At 45.4% G+C, this 17,553-nt stretch overlaps 1 protein-coding gene across 1 annotated transcript in view; it reads right to left on the reverse strand.

The window, feature by feature from the left end:
• Positions 1 to 2,119: 2,119 nt before the first annotated feature.
• LOC124716815 overlaps positions 2,120 to 17,553 on the reverse strand; it is a 441,191-nt gene continuing 425,757 nt past the window's right edge. The window contains exon 2 of the mRNA XM_047243366.1: positions 2,120 to 5,620. Coding sequence (XP_047099322.1) covers positions 2,120 to 4,789 — 2,670 coding nt within the window. The 5' untranslated portion in view covers positions 4,790 to 5,620. The remainder of the gene's footprint in view (positions 5,621 to 17,553) is intronic.

The raw sequence follows: 17,553 nt of genomic DNA on the forward strand, positions 1-17,553 counted from the left end.
TAAGCCTCTGTGTGGGCTCTAATCTCTCTGATTTTATCGTCATGGTCTCTTCGCGAGATATACGTAGGAGGGAGCAATATACTGCTTGACTCCTCGGTGAAGGTATGTTCTCGAAACTTCAACAAAAGCCCGTACCGAGCTACTGAGCGTCTGTCTTACAGAGTCTTCCACTGGAGTTTAACTACCATCTCCGTAACGCTTTCGCGATTACTAAACGATCCTGTAACGAAGTGCGCTACTCTCCGTTGGATCTTCTCTATCTCTTCTATCAACAGTATCTGGTACGGATCCCACACTGGCGAGCAGTATTCAAGAAGTGGGCGAACAAGTGTACTGTAACCTACTTCCTTTGTTTTCGGACTGCATTTCCTTAGGACTCTTCCAATGAATCTCAGTCTGACATCTGCTTTACCGACTATTAATTTTATATGGTCATTCCATTTTAAATCACTCCTAATGCCTATTCCCAGATAATTTATGGAATGAACTGCTTCCAGTTGCTGATCTGCTATAATGTAGCTAAATGATAAAGGATCTTTCTTTCTGCGCATTCGCAGCACATTACACTTGTCTACATTGAGATTCAATTGCCATTCCCTGCACCATGCATAAATTCGTTGCAGATCTTTCTGCGTTTCAGTACAATTTTCCATTGTTACAACCTCTCGATACACTGCAGCATCATCCGCAAAAAGCCTCAGTGAACTTCCGATGTTATCCAAAAGGTCATTTATATACAGGGTGAGTCACCTAACGTTACCGTTGGATATATTTCGTAAACCACATCAAATACTGACGAACCGATTCCACAGACCGAACGTGAGGAGAGGGTCTAGTGTAATTGTTTAATACAAACCATACAAAAACGCACGGAAGTATGTTTTTTAAACAAACCTACGTTTTTTAAATGGAACCACGTTAGTTTTGTTAGCACATCTGAACATATAAACAAATACGTAATCAGTGCCGTTTGTTGCATTGTAAAATGTTAATTATATCCGGAGATATTGTAACCTAAAGTTGACGCTTGAAACCTCCGACGTTCAATTGCGTGTTGTAACAAACACGGGCCACGGCCGGCGAGCAGCATCTGCAGGGACATGTTAAAGATGACGACCGTGTTTACGAGTGTGGCTGTAGTGCACTGTTGTGGTTTGGTCTAGCTGTCGCAGTGTCCGCATGTAGCGCTTGCTGCTATTGTTATTCTGCATTCGTCTCCGCACGCAGACCAAAACCTGCGCATCCGCCCTACCATGACTAATTTATTAGCTATGTTAGCGGCAGCATAATGTTCATGAAAGTGGACGAACCCAGTCCACGACACGTACAAAAACAGTTTTTACAGAAATGAACAAGGGCTGAAATTAGACAGGTTGTGGGCCGCAGAGCTATATAAAGCATGCCCATTGTAGGATCCATTCAGCGCGCCTTTGTGACCTTAGATAGCGGTCTGATATTGTCCCAAAGCGCCAGTTGCGTAGAGACGTGAAAACAGTTCCGTTTGCTGAGCTTGTTTACGTTTTAAACTGCTTTCTCTCTTCCTGTCGCTACCGCCTTTATCCCGCGTGGTGCGCTGGGTCGGCAGGATTAAATACGGATTTGGGATGGTTAATGGTAAGGGGTGGCCGGATGCCCTTTCTCCCGCCACCCCATCCCCCCCCCCCCCCCGGGACGGAATTAGTGTACCCCCCTTGTCTTCAGCTAGTGTAAATCGAGGAATAGTGTGAATGTGTTTCAAATGTCTGCGAGTCGTGTAACTGAGGCGGGACGTGGGGACCAGCCCGGTATTCACGTAGTAGGGTGTGGAAAACCGCCTAAAAACCATATCCAGGCTGGCCGGCATACCGGCCGATGTCGTTAATCCCCTTCGCGGATTCCATCTGGGGCCGGCGCGCCTACCCGAGTCCAGGAAGCAGCGCATTAGTTCTCTCGGCTACCCTGGTGGGTTTACGTTTTAAACTGCTAGTTGAGTATTTATATCCCGTGAGACGAAAAAACAGGCAGAGACCACAGGCGTTGAACCATGGCCTTGGACCATGTACTCGTATGCAGAAAAGAAAAACCACATAGGACATTTGCGCTATTATTTTGGATGGTTAGTAGTGCAATTTCAGATAAACTAAAGCACATCTCTGTACATAGGAAGAAGACCCCGACATGTAGCAGAGTGGGAGTTGTGCGAGGTGAGGGTTACCTTTTTGCGGCGGCGCGCGTCCTCAGCGGGCGACGAGGCGTATAGGTCGGCGATGCCGAGCAGGCAGTCGTCGCAGCGGCAGACGTCGGGCCCGGCGGCCGAGCTGGAGGACAGCGAGCTGGTGGCCGAGTCCGTGGAGTCCATCCGCCTCAGCAGGCCGCCGCCGGCCCCGGGCGCCGAGGCGCGCTCCATCTTAGCCAGCAGCAGGGACTCCATGAGGGAGCGCGGCCTGCTGGAGCCGTGCAGGGGTGACGGGCAGCGGGGGCCTCCGGGCCAGTCGCCGGGAGGCGGCGGCGAGTCCGGGGATTCCTCCGCCCCCGGGGGCGGCATCGTCAGCCCCACAGCCGCGCGCGTCCGGCACACGGGGGGCTCGCCCCGCCGGACGACCTCTGGGGACCCCGCAGACGCGAAACCCCCGGAACCCTCCGCCGCTTTGGTGTCGGGCAGGGGCTCCGCCACTGGTGGTCCCTCGTCCCTGATTCGCCTCTGAGGCGCCTGGACAGAGCGCTGACCTCTCCCTGCTCCGATAGTCCCGGAAGAAATCTTCCTGCCACTTCGCACCTGCCCGACGACCGGCGCATCTCCCCGTCTGTCACCTCCGGTCGCGGCGTCTGCCCGCTCCTCTGCGAACGCCGTTCCTCCTGCGTACGCCAGAGTTTGGCGGCGAGCAGAGAGCCTGACCGGAGGCTTCTGAGAGCAGACCTCAGAGTAGGTCCGTTGCATCGGCCCAGCACTGAACCTCCTCAGAGGCTGTGGTCTCCCACTTTTTGGTGCAATTGGCGGCAGCCTCCTTTCCTTCCTCGACACCGTCTCAGATCCAGCACCCAATGACGGGGCTGTCGGGGCAGTCTGCTTTCTCCTGCTAGTTATCGCATCTTTGTTTCCACCTGACTGATCGCTGGTCATCACTGGTCTATCCCTCTCTGACGGACATTCTTCAGCACTTGTGGAGCCAAACTCTGGTCGTTCCTCGTCTGATGCCCCGTGCCTTCTCTGTCGCCCCACTGCTTCTGATGTGTCTTCCTGTCCGACCTTATTTCCCGCGTTCTCTCCAGAACTCGAAATACCACTGGGTCCACACAGAGGTTCATCAGAAGCACTCCAGCCGACAGGCGGGGACAAAGTCGAAGCAGTATCATCTGTCGATAACCGCCGATCGACTGCCAGTAGCAATTCGCCCGACCTCCATGAACTCTTGGGCCGACTACTGGATAGCTCAGATGAAGTCACCGATGCACTCATGAAGCCACTTGTTGTCGATTCATCTGAGGCACACCACCCTCCAGGCAAAGACGAACCGCAGTCTTGGTCCAGACTATGAAAGAAGCGTCCTGGCATAGGATGCAGTAGTGGATTCACCATGCGACTACCAACTTCTTCGAGAAATCCCCAGTCTTTGGGTGATGTCAATGGAATTGAATCATCCAGCGACGTTCGGTGTTGTAAGTCCACAGTGAGGCCAGAGCAGTCAGAAGCTCCGTCATCAGTACTAGAGAAGTCTGACGGAGTTAACAGCAGCCCACCATAGTGTTCACTTCCCAGTTCCAGGCTGCCTCGACTGGATCTAGAAGATGCAGTAACTGAAGATGTCATCGCAGGTTCTGAAGAGATTGAACTTCTAGTAGACAGACTATCGACATCACCCATGGTGCGTGAAGAGAGTAACGGTTCTGACGAAATGGAACTCCTTGTGGATACGCTGTCTGTGTCCCCTGTCATTCGGGAGTCACGCCTCGAAAGCAATGGCGACACTATGGGTGTGTCTTCACCACTGTCTGCCTGCCAGCCACTAAACGAAGGCGATATCCTGTGAGGGCCCATCCCGCCAGATTCTTCTTCAGAGCACTTCCTCTCCCTTCCAATGATCACCGCCCAATCTTCTAGTTCTTCTGACGGACGAGTAGTATCTTCATGTATTATTACTTCGACTTGAGGGGGGACTAGATTCCTGCTGGAGTCCGTTTCCTCCTCCATCAGTGTCTCGAGCGATATAGAATGATCTTTCGCTTTAGTTTCAACGTTTAATTTCGGGAGAACTATTCCACTGCGTTTGTCGCTGAGGGATTGGTCTGCTTCTTTTCCGAGCGGCCTGCTTTGGGTTACAGGACTCTTCGATACATTCAGTACATCTCTCTCAGCAAAATCTTGCTTTTTATCTAATAATTCAGTTTTAGTGCTACAAATTCCCTGTGCCTGCATTGGGAATTTTGTTTCGCTGTCTTGGGAATGAATTTGAGACTTTTGGCCCAAATTTATACCAGCGAGTTGCTGAGCCAGATGTCTCGCGTCAGACTTGGCCACCAGATCATCTGATTCGTCTCCTTCTGATACGATCGCAGATACTTGACCTCTAACTCTGCCAGTCGTATCGTCTGGGTCCCTTTCAGCAATCTCCCGAGGCCGTAGCTCGCAGCTGGGTGTACTGGTCAGCTCCTCGTCTTCTTCCGTAGCTGCCACGAGCAGTCCTTTTGGGGAACTAAAACGCGCTGCGGACATGTCGGCAGATTCGCCAGCAGCCCCGCCCTGTCGACCGTCTTGGGAACTACCGCGTCCGGATCTGCCCGGCGCAGGTGGCCTACGAATGTCTGACGTCATAACTTGTGTGACGTCACTTATCGCATCTCATCCCCGGCTGAGTGATAGTTCGAATACTTCCATTCTTGATGTCACATCCACTTGTGAGTCTATTTTGTGGATTTCTCGTGGGGGAGGGGGATACGTAAAAATTTGTAAAAAGTTACCTGTTTACGAGAGTAAATGCTGCCATTTTTGACGTTTTACGATATGATACAAAGTTTGAGTTCTGCATTAGATCAAATGTCAGTGTTGGTACGACTGACTAAAACAGCTTCAACTCTTCTGGTAAGTACTGTATATCATGCACTTAGTAGCCTTTGCAGGTTTGTTTGATGCTGAAGTTACTTCAGCTTCATTTTCAGTAACTTGACTTTGGATCCCAAATGCTGGTAACGAATGTTAGCCTCCCTTGGTCAACAGTCACAGCACTGAGTCAATTTATCCTTCACAATTAGAACATGAACATATTACGTGAATGATGTTGAGGAAAGAGGAACTGAACAATTTCTCTGTATGTACTCTGTTGTAGAAAATAATATTTGAATTTACTCGCAGAAGTTATGGGAATTTAGTGACCGGGTGACACTCCCACTGACTGTCGGACAGGTCGCCTGGTTCATGCAGCACCAGCCGTTTATTTCTACTGACAAAGTAGTCTGCTCGAATCCTTTCGGAACAGATGACACGATCAGGAGGAGAAATGATTGTCCTCTCACTCCAGCACGGCCGCTTCTCGTTGTCGCACTCAGCTCCGCAAGACGAACGATCGGTGGGCCTCGAGGATTAGACCGCACCTCACGAAGGTCCTTTCCCAGCCAGATCTTCTCAGCCTGCTGCTGACAATTCCGCCTGAGCACAAAAGACATGAATAAACTCGGTATGTACTCGAGAAGGTAAGCACTTATTCTTTAAGACATACTATGTACGAGCGAACTAAATGTAACTCGATTTGCAGCACAAACAAAAACTGCAAATCTGATCGCCGTACGGAAAAAAAGTCTCTGTTCCCGAGCATTAAAATTCCTTTTGCCACTTCTTCCTGTTAATGTGAACTCCTTTAAAGTGATCCACAGTGCTTCAGTTGGCGAGTAATGTTCCTGATTTCTGAGATCCTGAACAGCCTCCATTCAGTCTCACGCTCTGTGAAATCGTATAAAATATCTGATGAGGTACACCGCCGGAATAAAGATTTAGTCGAGAAACAGATTAAGGCAAGTAACCATTATCAACATTTGCGTTTCATCCTCCTGTGACGCATTAACATCGCCTGTCATACTATTTCAACGTAGTACTAATTAATCCTGACTACAAAATAAGAAAGGTGCGAAAAAGATTTTCGCTAAGATGTCCTGTTAAACAGGTATAGAACAATTGTTTGCACGACTGATACGTGCAGACGAGGACTTTCAAATACCAGAAGAACACGTTCACTTTGTAAGGCAGACTGATCCGCTAAATATCGCATATTCAACTTCCGTATCAGTTTCTGCAGTCTTGTAGGTCTTGGACGAATATATGTTTAAAGCTATAATGCAGTTTCACAATTTAGAGACTATAGTGTAAAGCACCACACAGGTAAATGAAAGAAAAGGAAAAAGTTTGACAAGAAACTGCAAAGCTCGCCGAAAGTAAAACCCACAAAATAAGCTCAAAAATCCGTACCCTCGGATGGAATAATTCTTCCGTCAAGGCCACAAGTACGTTTAAAGTGCGCAGTAGTACAGCAGAGTAAGACAGTTCTTATATTTATTCGCAGAAATGGTAAATAATGTAAAGATAATTAAATCGATACCCTAGCTGGAAACAGGCGTTGATATACATAACTGGGGGGACATGTCTCACGGGAAGCGTGCGAGGGATAAGTCCCTGCAGGCGCACTATCCTCTGTGCCCTCGGTGGCTAAGATGGATAGAACGTATGCCATGTAAGCAGGAGATCCCGGGTTCGAGTCCCGGTCGGCGCACACATTTTCAGCATGTTCTCAATGATGTACATCAACGCCTGTTTGCAGGTAGGGTGTCGATTTAATTATCATTTCATTCTAGAGAAGCTGCACAGTCATCAATGGTATCTGTTCTTTTGGGAACAGATACTACCTTCATATATAGGTAAATAATGTCCCTAAAAGTATTATTGAGTGATTTTCTGCGGATTATCTGATGGTCGATTTCAAAACGACACAACATATTCAGTTATGCCCATCTAGAGCTACTACGCCAATGATAAGTGCACCACATGGTGACGAAATAACAACTAGGATGGAAACGTCAAATTCTTTGCATGTCCGTATTGATGAGAATTTGAACTGGAAAAATAAAATTTTGGAAACCCTACAACCACTTATTTCAGCCACACTTGCGCTTGGAATCGTTGCAAGTCTTGATGAGAGACAAATGAATAAGTTGAGACGTATTTTACGTATTTGCATTCAGTAATGTCACGTGGAATAATACTCTGGGCTGAATCAGAAAGTGTTCATTGCTCAAACGCGTGCTGTAAATGTAATATGAGGTGTTCATCAGCGATCACCTAATAGACACGTGTCTTTGGTGTTAGGCATTTTGACTACTTCCTAGCAGCATACTTATTAAGTTTGTTATAAATATTCCATTGCAGTAAAAAGGTACAATGATGTACATAATTACAACAACAGAAGCTGGCCGGAGTGGCCGAGCGGCTCTAGGCGCTACAGTCTGGAACGGCGCAACCGCTACGGTCGCAGGTTCGAATCCTGCCTTGGGCATGGATGTGTGTGATGTCCTTAGGTTAGTTAGGTTTAAGTAGTTCTAAGTTCTAGGGGACTGATGACATCAGCAGTTAAGTCCCATAGTGCTCAGAGTCAACAACAGAAGAAAAAATGAGTTTTACTATTCCACACTAAGATTGTATTTAGCACAAACAGGCATCCACAAAGCTCCCACCAAAATTTCTGATCACTTACGTAACGATACAAAATGACTGACAGACAGCAAAGTTAAATATGAAAAGAAATTGAGAAAGGTTCTCCTTGACGACTTCACTAGTTCGTAGAATAATTTCTATTTTTGGAACCTTTAAAGGGTTGTGAGCAGAAATTACTAACTCAAAACTGTATTAAATGGTCAGCTTGTAACCACATTTATACAGGGTTATTACAAATGATTGAAGCGATTTCACAGCTCTACAATAACTTTATTATTTGAGATATTTTCACAATGCTTTGCACACACATACAAAAACTCAAAAAGTTTTTTTACGCATTCACAAATGTTCGATATGTGCCCCTTTAGTGATTCGGCAGACATCAAGCCAATAATCAAGTTCCTCCCACACTCGGCGCAGCATGTCCCCATCAATGAGTTCGAAAGTATCGTTGATGCGAGCTCGCAGTTCTGGCACGTTTCTTGGTAGAGGAGGTTTAAACACTGAATCTTTCACATAACCCCACAGAAAGAAATCGCATGGGGTTAAGTCGGTAGAGTTTTCCAATCTCCTGTTTAAGAAATCCCAAACATCATGATAGAAGTGCGGTGGAGCGCCATCCTGTTCAAAGATGAAGTCGGCGCAGTCGGTCTCCAGCTGTGGCATGAGCCGATTTTCCAGCATGTCCAGATACACGTGTCCTGTAACGTTTTTTTCGCAGAAGAAAAAGGGGCCGTAAACTTTAAACCGTGAGATTGCACAAAACACGTTAACTTTTGGTGAATTGCGAATTTGCTGCACGAATGCGAGAGGATTCTCTACCGCCCAGATTCGCACATTTTGTCTGTTCACTTCACCATTAAGAAAAAATGTTGCTTCATGACTGAAAACAAGTTTCGCACTGAACGCATCCTCTTCCATGAGCTGTTGCAACCGCGCCGAAAATTCAAAGCGTTTGACTTTGTCATCGGGTGTCAGGGCTTGTAGCAATTGTAAACGGTAAGGCTTCTGCTTTAGCCTTTTCCGTAATATTTTCCAAACCGTCGGCTGTGGTACGTTTAGCTCCATGCTAGCTTTATTCGTCGACTTCCGCGGGCTACGCGTGAAACTTGCCCGCACGCGTTCAACCGTTTCTTCGCTCACTGCAGGCTGACCCGTCGATTTCCCCTTACAGAGGCATCCAGAAGCTTTAAACTGCGCATACCATCGCCGAATGGAGTTAGCAGTTGGTGGATCTTTGTTGAACTTCGTCCTGAAGTGTCGCTGCACTGTTATGACTGACTGATGTGAGTGCATTTCAAGCACGACATACGCTTTCTCGGCTCCTGTCGCCATTTTGTCTCACTGCGCTCTCGAGCGCTCTGGCGGCAGAAACCTGAAGTGCGGCTTCAGCCGAACAAAACTTTATGAGTTTTTCTACGTATCTGTAGTGTGTCGTGACCATATGTCAATGAATGGAGCTACAGTGAATTTATGAAATCGCTTCAATCATTTGTAATAGCCCTGTATATTAATGTGTACTGTTGGTGTAAAGTGACACGTTCTGTATCATTACGATTAATAGTACAGATGGTACGTGGTACACGAAACTAGCTACGTAAAGATGAACATGAAGTACTGTAATGTGCTTACGGAAAAGCTGTAAGACACACAAAAGTTCTCACAGCTATCGGAAAGCGCAAGTTCAGTGCCGGAACCATAGCGGAGAAGGAATCTGACGAGGTGCTAGAACAGTTCATTCTGAAAAGCAAAACATCGTATACAGGGCGTTACAAAATTTTTATTACCCACTTGTAGAGGGAGTTCGTGGGCAATATATGTATGTTTGCAGATGGGACAGTCAGCCGCCAAATAATTGTTAAAATTCGTGATGAAATCTTCAGCTGTCATTTCTTTTGCACTGTTCGCCACTAGTTTCGGTCAATGACCCTTATCAATGGTCAATGGCATAAACGGCAGGAAAGTTATACCATAATCTGAACAAAACTGATTTGCTCTTTTAAGCCCCACATAGCACGTAAAAAATTTCTCACAATAATAACTGTGTACGATAATTTTCATGATGAAGTAAATCCACATCGAGACACACTTAACTGTGTCAAGAAGCGCGTTCACATCGAGAGGTAATGACACACTCTAGTACGTAGATGTGGACTTGCTTATTGACGGAAATTATTTGTTTACGCGATACGTTTTTTAACAGGTCTTGAGGAGTGGATTACTAAATACAGAATTTTGGGTACTGTTTAAAAAAAAAGTCGCACTCCTGTCCATATTTATGCAACGAACAAGAAAACAAAGAAAGATTGCTATTTGAGTTCACAGGGCGTGTCCGTAACACTCGCGTGTTCACTAAACGTAATGGTAATAAATCTAGCAGCAGCGGACTATCAAGCAGCATATGTATTCGAGCAATACAGCATTTATTTTCCCATTCATCTGAATTGCTTTATAAAATGGATTTTAACCATCAGCTGTTCATTTGTCCGATTAGCCATCTATCAGTTTCGGTTAAACCATCATTCAGGATGTAGGGTACAACAGATTAGTTAAAAGCATCCCATATTCCTTTGAAGCTGAACAATATCGAAATTATCCAGTGAAATTCTGGAGTAATTTGTCCTAGAATACTGATGGTCACATCGCATGTCAAATATGCACGTTGTGTTCTGACATAGGTGGGTGAGGGAGAAATGCGGTTCCTGGTCAGTCAGCGCTCCCGAGCGGTACAGAGCAGAAGGCGGAAGGACAATTCACAGTGAAGGCAGTTGATTGTTTTCTTCTATCTGAGCCAACACTGGTACAGGCATTTACTGGAAATGCAGGTGGTGAGACTCGGTAGGGAACTCGTTGTGGAGACTCTTGGACAAACAGGGTTTTGAAATAGTTGTTTATTCCAGACAGGACTAACCAATACACTGGATGCTAGTTCCAGGGTTGGAAAAAGCAGGAATAACACTGTTACAAGTGAAGGCGTGGATGCTAACCACAGTAGCAAACACTAGCAGCATTTTAAGGCAACAACTTAGTTGCAAAACAAAACATAATGAATGTGACACTGTTCACTGAGGCACTCCAAGAGAGAGGGTAGACTTAGGCGGAGCTGGACCGAGGCTGGAGTCGACGGACGCGGATTCGGTGCCCAGATCGTCTGACTGAGGACTCCGCCAAAATGCGGAATCTATGGGATCTAAAGAGTCGCGTGGGGACACTGTTTTTCCCACTTAAAGCCACCCAGACAATCCCGTAGGTCTCTTGCAGTTGCCTGCCAGTCACAGTTTAGTTAGGTCCCCTCTACTCCTCCTAAGGCGGGGATTTTAATGAAGCTGCACAAAGTCCGTATTTGGTATCAAAATTGTTCAGCTGAAAGCTAAAAGTTACTGCTCTGCCAAATAAAGCTTGCAACATTATTGTTATACTTCACTTACCCCCAACACTCGGGCTCCCCGGAGTAGGGACTGTTAGGTCAACAGTTTTTTGGCGTTTTCGCTCTCTTTCTAACCCTTGAGCGCCTACTCACTTTGCTGTTCTCAGGGCTGGTATCAAGCTGGCTTTATACACTACTATGTGCCTGTTGGTTACAAAGTTCTACGGTGGCAACCTACCACAGCGTCTAGACGACATGTGAAGTTACATGTTTATTCCTTGAAGAGTACCTAACGCCCTGGGATCGAGTCTGCATTTTCCCAAGGCTCTTCCCTTACGGTTTACTTCATGTAACAATATCTCTCCCAGTTTCGTCTGCCCTCAGAATCGTCTCTGCTTCCGCACCTTGGAGCGCCTGCCCTCCTTTCTCACAGCTTCAAGATAACACTACAGTAGCAAGAAATAATCAACATATTACATACAGACATCACAGGAGAAACAACCGGCAGATGACAAATGGGACAAATAACTGATGGTTAAAATACGTTTTATAAAATATTTTACGACTGTTAAGGCTCATCCTATGGAAAAATTACATATACATTGAATGTCTCTACACCGTTTATTGTGTCGTGAAATGGGATGAATCTTTTTCGAAACCACTTACAGATGCACATCACAGTTAAAATGACCAAACAGCTTTAGCAAACGACGTCAAGGGATATTCTCCGCCGAATCAGCCGAAGTGACAGAACCGAGAATTAATTCTTCTTTCGCGATACCCTGTACATCTACTTCTTTAATTAGTTCGAAGGTGCACGGTTTTAATTAGGCAGGTTTCTTAAAAAAGACATGAGAAATCAATTTAGAAACTCCTTTTACACGATTCCCAGCCAAGAAAAAAAAAAGAGAAATTTCATGTCCTCAGAAGTTCCATAATTTATAGTGGAGATCTTCTGTGTTTACGATTTTGTCTTCCTCGTTTCTTCTTTAATTAACACTTAGTTTTACGCTGGAGACGTGTCCAAGAACGTACAGCGTTGGCTATAAAAATAGCAATTAGTGAGTTTTACAAGCCGAGGCTGCGAAGAGCACGTAAGGGAGATGAGGGAGAAGATAAGAGGACTGCTTCGTCGGTGTTGTAGACTGTGTGGGAGATACCTGCATAAGTTGTTCGGAATGCAGTCTTACAGCGCGCCGCTGCTACTCTCCCGTTGACAGCCGGCCTCTTCATGGGCAGAGGAACTTTGATATCGGGTAACCAGCCTATGCTCAGCCGGCAGGTAATAGGGAGAGATTTGGAGGCCTCTCTGAGAGAGTAACGTTGACAGCGACAACATAAACGCCGCCGGAGGGGAAACCTTAGAAAGCCGCGTCGTTGTCTCTCATTACACCGGAGATTCTCATAAATCTAACCTCCGCGCTCAGATATCTCGTGACGTTTATGCGCAATCAGCGTCAACGGAACGCCGACGTGAGCCAGCAAAGTGGCAATAAAAGGAAATGTGAAGAGGAGAAAAGAACTCTGTCTAAACCTGCCCTACGAATTGTTTCGTCTCGCAGACGGCAGAGCCAGACTGGAAACAGACACAAGATTAATGACCCGTGCACATTACGTACTCCACTGCTGACGTTACTGTACCGTCACTCAACTGCTATTGTGGTCTTCAGTCCGAAGACTAGTTCTATGCAACTCTCCACTCTTGGTCTCTCCTCTGCAGTTCTCTTCATCTCTGCATAACTGTATAGACGCTGCTTACAATGCCGCGGCTACGAGGACTCTGAGAGTAACTAAACGGTTTGCACCCCGATTATAAAAGCAAGGCCCCCGGTCCGAATTGTATACCAGTCAGGTTCCGTTCAGAGTATGCTCATAAAATAACTCCATATTTAGCAATTATATACAACCGCTAGCTCACAGATAGTTTCGTACCTAAAGACTGGAAAATTGCTCAAGTCGCACCAAATACCCAAAAAGGGAAGTAGGAGTAATGCACTGAATTACAGGACCATATCACTAACGTCGATTTCCAGTAGGGGTTTGGAACATACAGAGTGCTCCATTGATCGCGACTGGGCCAAATATCTCACGGAATAAGCGTTAAAACGAAAAAACTACAAAGAACGAAACTTGTCTAGCGTGAAGGGGGAAACCAGATGGCGCTATGGTTGGCCCGCTAGCTGGCGCTGCCATAGGTCAATCGGATATCAATTCCGTTTCTTAAAAATAGGAATCCCCATTTTTATTACATATTCGTGTAGTAGGTAAAGAAATATGAATGTTTTAGTTGAACCACTTTTTTCGCTTTGTGATAGATGGCGCTGTAATAGTCACAAACATATGGGTCACAATTTTAGACGAACAGTTGGTAACGGGTAGGTTTTTTAAATTAAAATACAGAACGTAGGTACGTTTAAACATTTTATTTCGGTTGTTCCAATGTGATACATGTACCTTTGTGAACTTATCATTTCTGAGAACGCATGCTGTTACAGCGTGATTACCTGTAAATACCACATTAGTGCAATAAATGCTCAAAATGATGTCCGTCAACCTCAATGCATTTGGCAATACGTGTAACGACATTCCTCTCAACAGCGAGTAGTTCGCCTTCCGTAATGCTCGCACATGCATTGATGCCGGCCGGGGTGGCCGAGCGGTTCTAGTCGCTGCAGTCCGGAACCGCGCGACCGCTACGGTCGCAGGTTCGAATCCTGCCTCGGGCATGGATGTGTGTGATGTTAGTTAGGTTTGAGAAGTTCTAAGTTCTAGGGGACTGATGACCTCAGAAGTTAAGTCCCATAGTGCTCAGAGCCATTTGAACCAACCATGCACTGACAATGAGCTGACACATGTTGTCAGGCGTTGTCGGTGGATTACGACAGCAAATATCCTTCAACTTTCCCCACAGAAAGAAATCCGAGGACGTCAGATCCGGTGAACGTACGGGCCATGGTATGGTGCTTCGACGACCAATCCACCTGCCATGAAATATGCTATTCAATACTGCTTCAACCGCGAGTTATGTGCCGGACATCCATCATGTTGGAAGTACATCGCCATTCTGTCATGCAGTGAAACATCTTGTAGTAACATCGGTAGAACATTATGTAGGAAATCAGCATACATTGCACCATTTAGATTGCCATCGATAAAATTGGGACCAATTGTCCTTTCTCTCATAATGCCGCACCATAAATTAACCCGCCAAGGTCGCTGATGTTCCACTTGTCGCAGCCATCGTGGATTTTCCGTTGCCCAGTAGTGCATATTATGCCGGTTTACGTTACCGCTGTTGGCGAATGACGCTTCGTCGCTAAGTAGAACGCGTGCAAAAAGTCTGTCATCGTCCCGTAATTTCTCTTGTGCCCAGTGGCAGAACTATACACGACGTTCATTGTCGTCGCCATGCAATTCCTGGTGCACAGAAATATGGTACGGTTGCAACCGATGTTGATGTAGCATTCTCAACACCGACGTTTTTGAGATTCCCGATTCTCGCGCAATTTGTCTGCTACTGATGTGCGGATTAGCCGCGACAGCAGCTAAAACACCTACTTGGGCATCATCATTTGTTGCAGGTCGAGGTTGACGTTTCAAATGTGGCTGAACACTTCCTGTTCCCTTCAATAACGTAACTATCAGGCGAACGGTCCGGACACTTGGATGATGTCATCCAGGATACCGAGCAGCATACATAGCACAAGCCCATTGGGCATTTTGATCACAATAGCCATACATCAACACGATATCGACTTTTCCCGCAATTGGTAAACGGTCAATTTTAACACGGCTAATGTATCACGAAGCAAATACTGTCCGTACTGCCGGAATGTTACGTGAGACCACGTACTTATACGTTTGTGACTATTACAGCGCCATATATCACAAAGTGAAAAAAGTGGTCCAACTAAAACATTCATTTTTCTTTACGCGCTACACGAATATGTAATAAAAATCGGGGTTCCTGTTTATAAAAACGTAGTTGATATCCGTTTGACCCATGGCAGCGCCATCTAGCGGGCCAACCATAGCGCCATCTGGTTTCCCCCTTCAAGCTATACGAGTTTCGCTCTTTGTAGTTTTTTCGTTTGATGCTTATTTCGTCAGATATTTGGCCCGGTCACTATCAATGGACCATCCTGTATGTAGTTTCCAGAATGGGTCTCAAGTAATTCATTATAACAACATTTACTGTCCTCATTTTGAGACTGAATGCAATAAAATGAGGTGGCATCGTTTTATTCTGAGACTTTCTCTGTAATTCCATTCAATTATTCGCTGTTCATTGCTGGCCTGCTAGGATCTGCGTCAGACGCTGGAGAAAACCGTTGGGTACTCCGCGAAGTCGTCAGAAGGCACGGGGAAAGCAAACCTCCCGTTCCATCCAGCCAGGGAATAATAAAATCTGCTAGACGTTTCCACTGCGACTATGTCCTCAGTTGTTTGCTGGATATATAATACTGTCTCTTTCTTCCTCTAATCTCTGTCTTGTTCTACAGTTTTTGCCCTCTACAAATGGTTCAAATGCCTCTGAGCACTATGGGACTTAACATCTGAGGTCATCAGTCCCCTAGAACTTAGAACTAGTTAAATCTAACTAACCTAAGGACATCACACACATCCATGCCCGAAGCAGGATTCGAACCTGCGACCGTAGCGGTCGCGCGGTTTCCAGACTGAAGCGCCTACAACCGCTCGGCCACAACGGCCGGCTGCACTCTACAGCTCCCTCTAGTACCATGGAAGTTGTTCCCTGGTGTCTTAACAGATGTCCTACCATCCGGACCCTTCACGTAGTGTTTTCCACATACTACTTCCCTCACCAATTCTGCGGAGACCTTCCTCATTCCTTACCTTATCAGTCCGCTAATATTCAACATTCTTCTGTAGCACCACATCCGATAGACTTCGAGTCTCTTGTGTTGCTTTTTGCCATAGTCCATGTCTCACTACTGTTCCGAACGTACATTCTCACAAATTTCTTCACCAAATTACGACCTATGTTTGATACCTGTAGACTTCTCTTGGCCAGGAACGCCGTTTTTGCCAGTGCTAGTCTGCTTTTTATGTCCTTGCTCCTTGCCTTGTTGGTTCTTTTGCCACATAGGTAGCAGAATTCCTTAACCTCATCTACTTCGCGATCCTCAATTCCGGTGTTAAGTTACTGGCTGTTCTCATTTCCGCAACTTCTCATTACATTCGTCTTTCTTCGATTTACTATCAGTCCGTATCCTGTACTCATTAGATTGTTCATTCTATTCAACATATCCTGCAATTCTTCTTCACTTTCACTGAGGATAGCAATGTAATCAGCGAGTCTTATCACCGACATCCTTTCACGTTGAATTTTAATCCCACTCTTGAACGTTCCTTTATTTCTCTCATTGTGTCTTCGACGTGTACTTTGAAAATAGGAGCGAAAGACTACACCCCTGCCTTATCCTCCAGATCATACTATAATTAGTTAATTAGTTAGGCTGTGGGGCAAGGGATCGTTACATTGTCATTGAATAAGTCTCATAGCACTAGAGCAAGCTGTAGAGGGTAAAAACTGTAAGGGACGTGTGGCGTCCCTTGGAAGCCTGTTTATTCAACTGATATGAATGTAATGCAAAAGAAGAAAGTAATGCCTGTAGTATTATGAGTCATTTTGCCGAGTCTGATAATATTTTGTAGCAAATAAAATATTGTAATATTTTCCATTATTTGCAAAGATAAAGAATACGAGAGTTCAATACTTTCCATGAAAGCGTGAAAATTCAAGCGTAAAAAATATATATATATATATATATATATATATATATATATATATATATATATATACAAGAGCCAAGTTGCTCGACCCAGTTTGTTCTCAGTTTTTCGCCTGTTTTTTCTTTCTCTCCTGTGGATCGATGTATGTATAATTAGCTGTCTCTATGAGCTTTAAGACTTAGAGAAAGCTTTTGACAACGTTAACTGGAATACTCGCTTTCAAATTCTGAAGGTGGCAGGGGTAAAATACAGGGAGCGAAAGGCTATTTACAATTTGTACAGAAACCAGATGGCAGTTATAAGAGTCGAGGGGCATGAAAGGGAAGCAGTGGTTGAGAAAGGACTGAAACAGGGTTGTAGCCTCTCCCCGATGTTATTCAATCTGTATATTGAGCAAGCAGTAAAGGAAACAAAAGAAAAATTCGGAGTAGGTATTAAAATTCATGGAGAAGAAGTAAAAACTTTGAGGTTCGCCGATGACATTGTAATTCTGTCAGAGACAGCAAAGGACTTGGAAGAGCAGTTGAACGGAATGGACAGTGTCTTGAAAGAAGGATATAAGATGAACATCAACAAAAGCAAAACGAGGATAATGGAATGTAGTCAAATTAAATCGGGTGATGCTGAGGGGATTAGATTAGGAAATGAGACACTTAAAGTAGTAAAGGAGTTTTGCTATTTAGGGAGCAAAATAACTGATGATGGTCGAAGTAGAGAGGATATAAAATGTAGACTGGCAATGGCAAGGAAATCGTTT

Source organism: Schistocerca piceifrons, chromosome 9, assembly GCF_021461385.2.
Source record: "Schistocerca piceifrons isolate TAMUIC-IGC-003096 chromosome 9, iqSchPice1.1, whole genome shotgun sequence".
NCBI classification, from domain to species: domain Eukaryota; kingdom Metazoa; phylum Arthropoda; class Insecta; order Orthoptera; family Acrididae; genus Schistocerca; species Schistocerca piceifrons.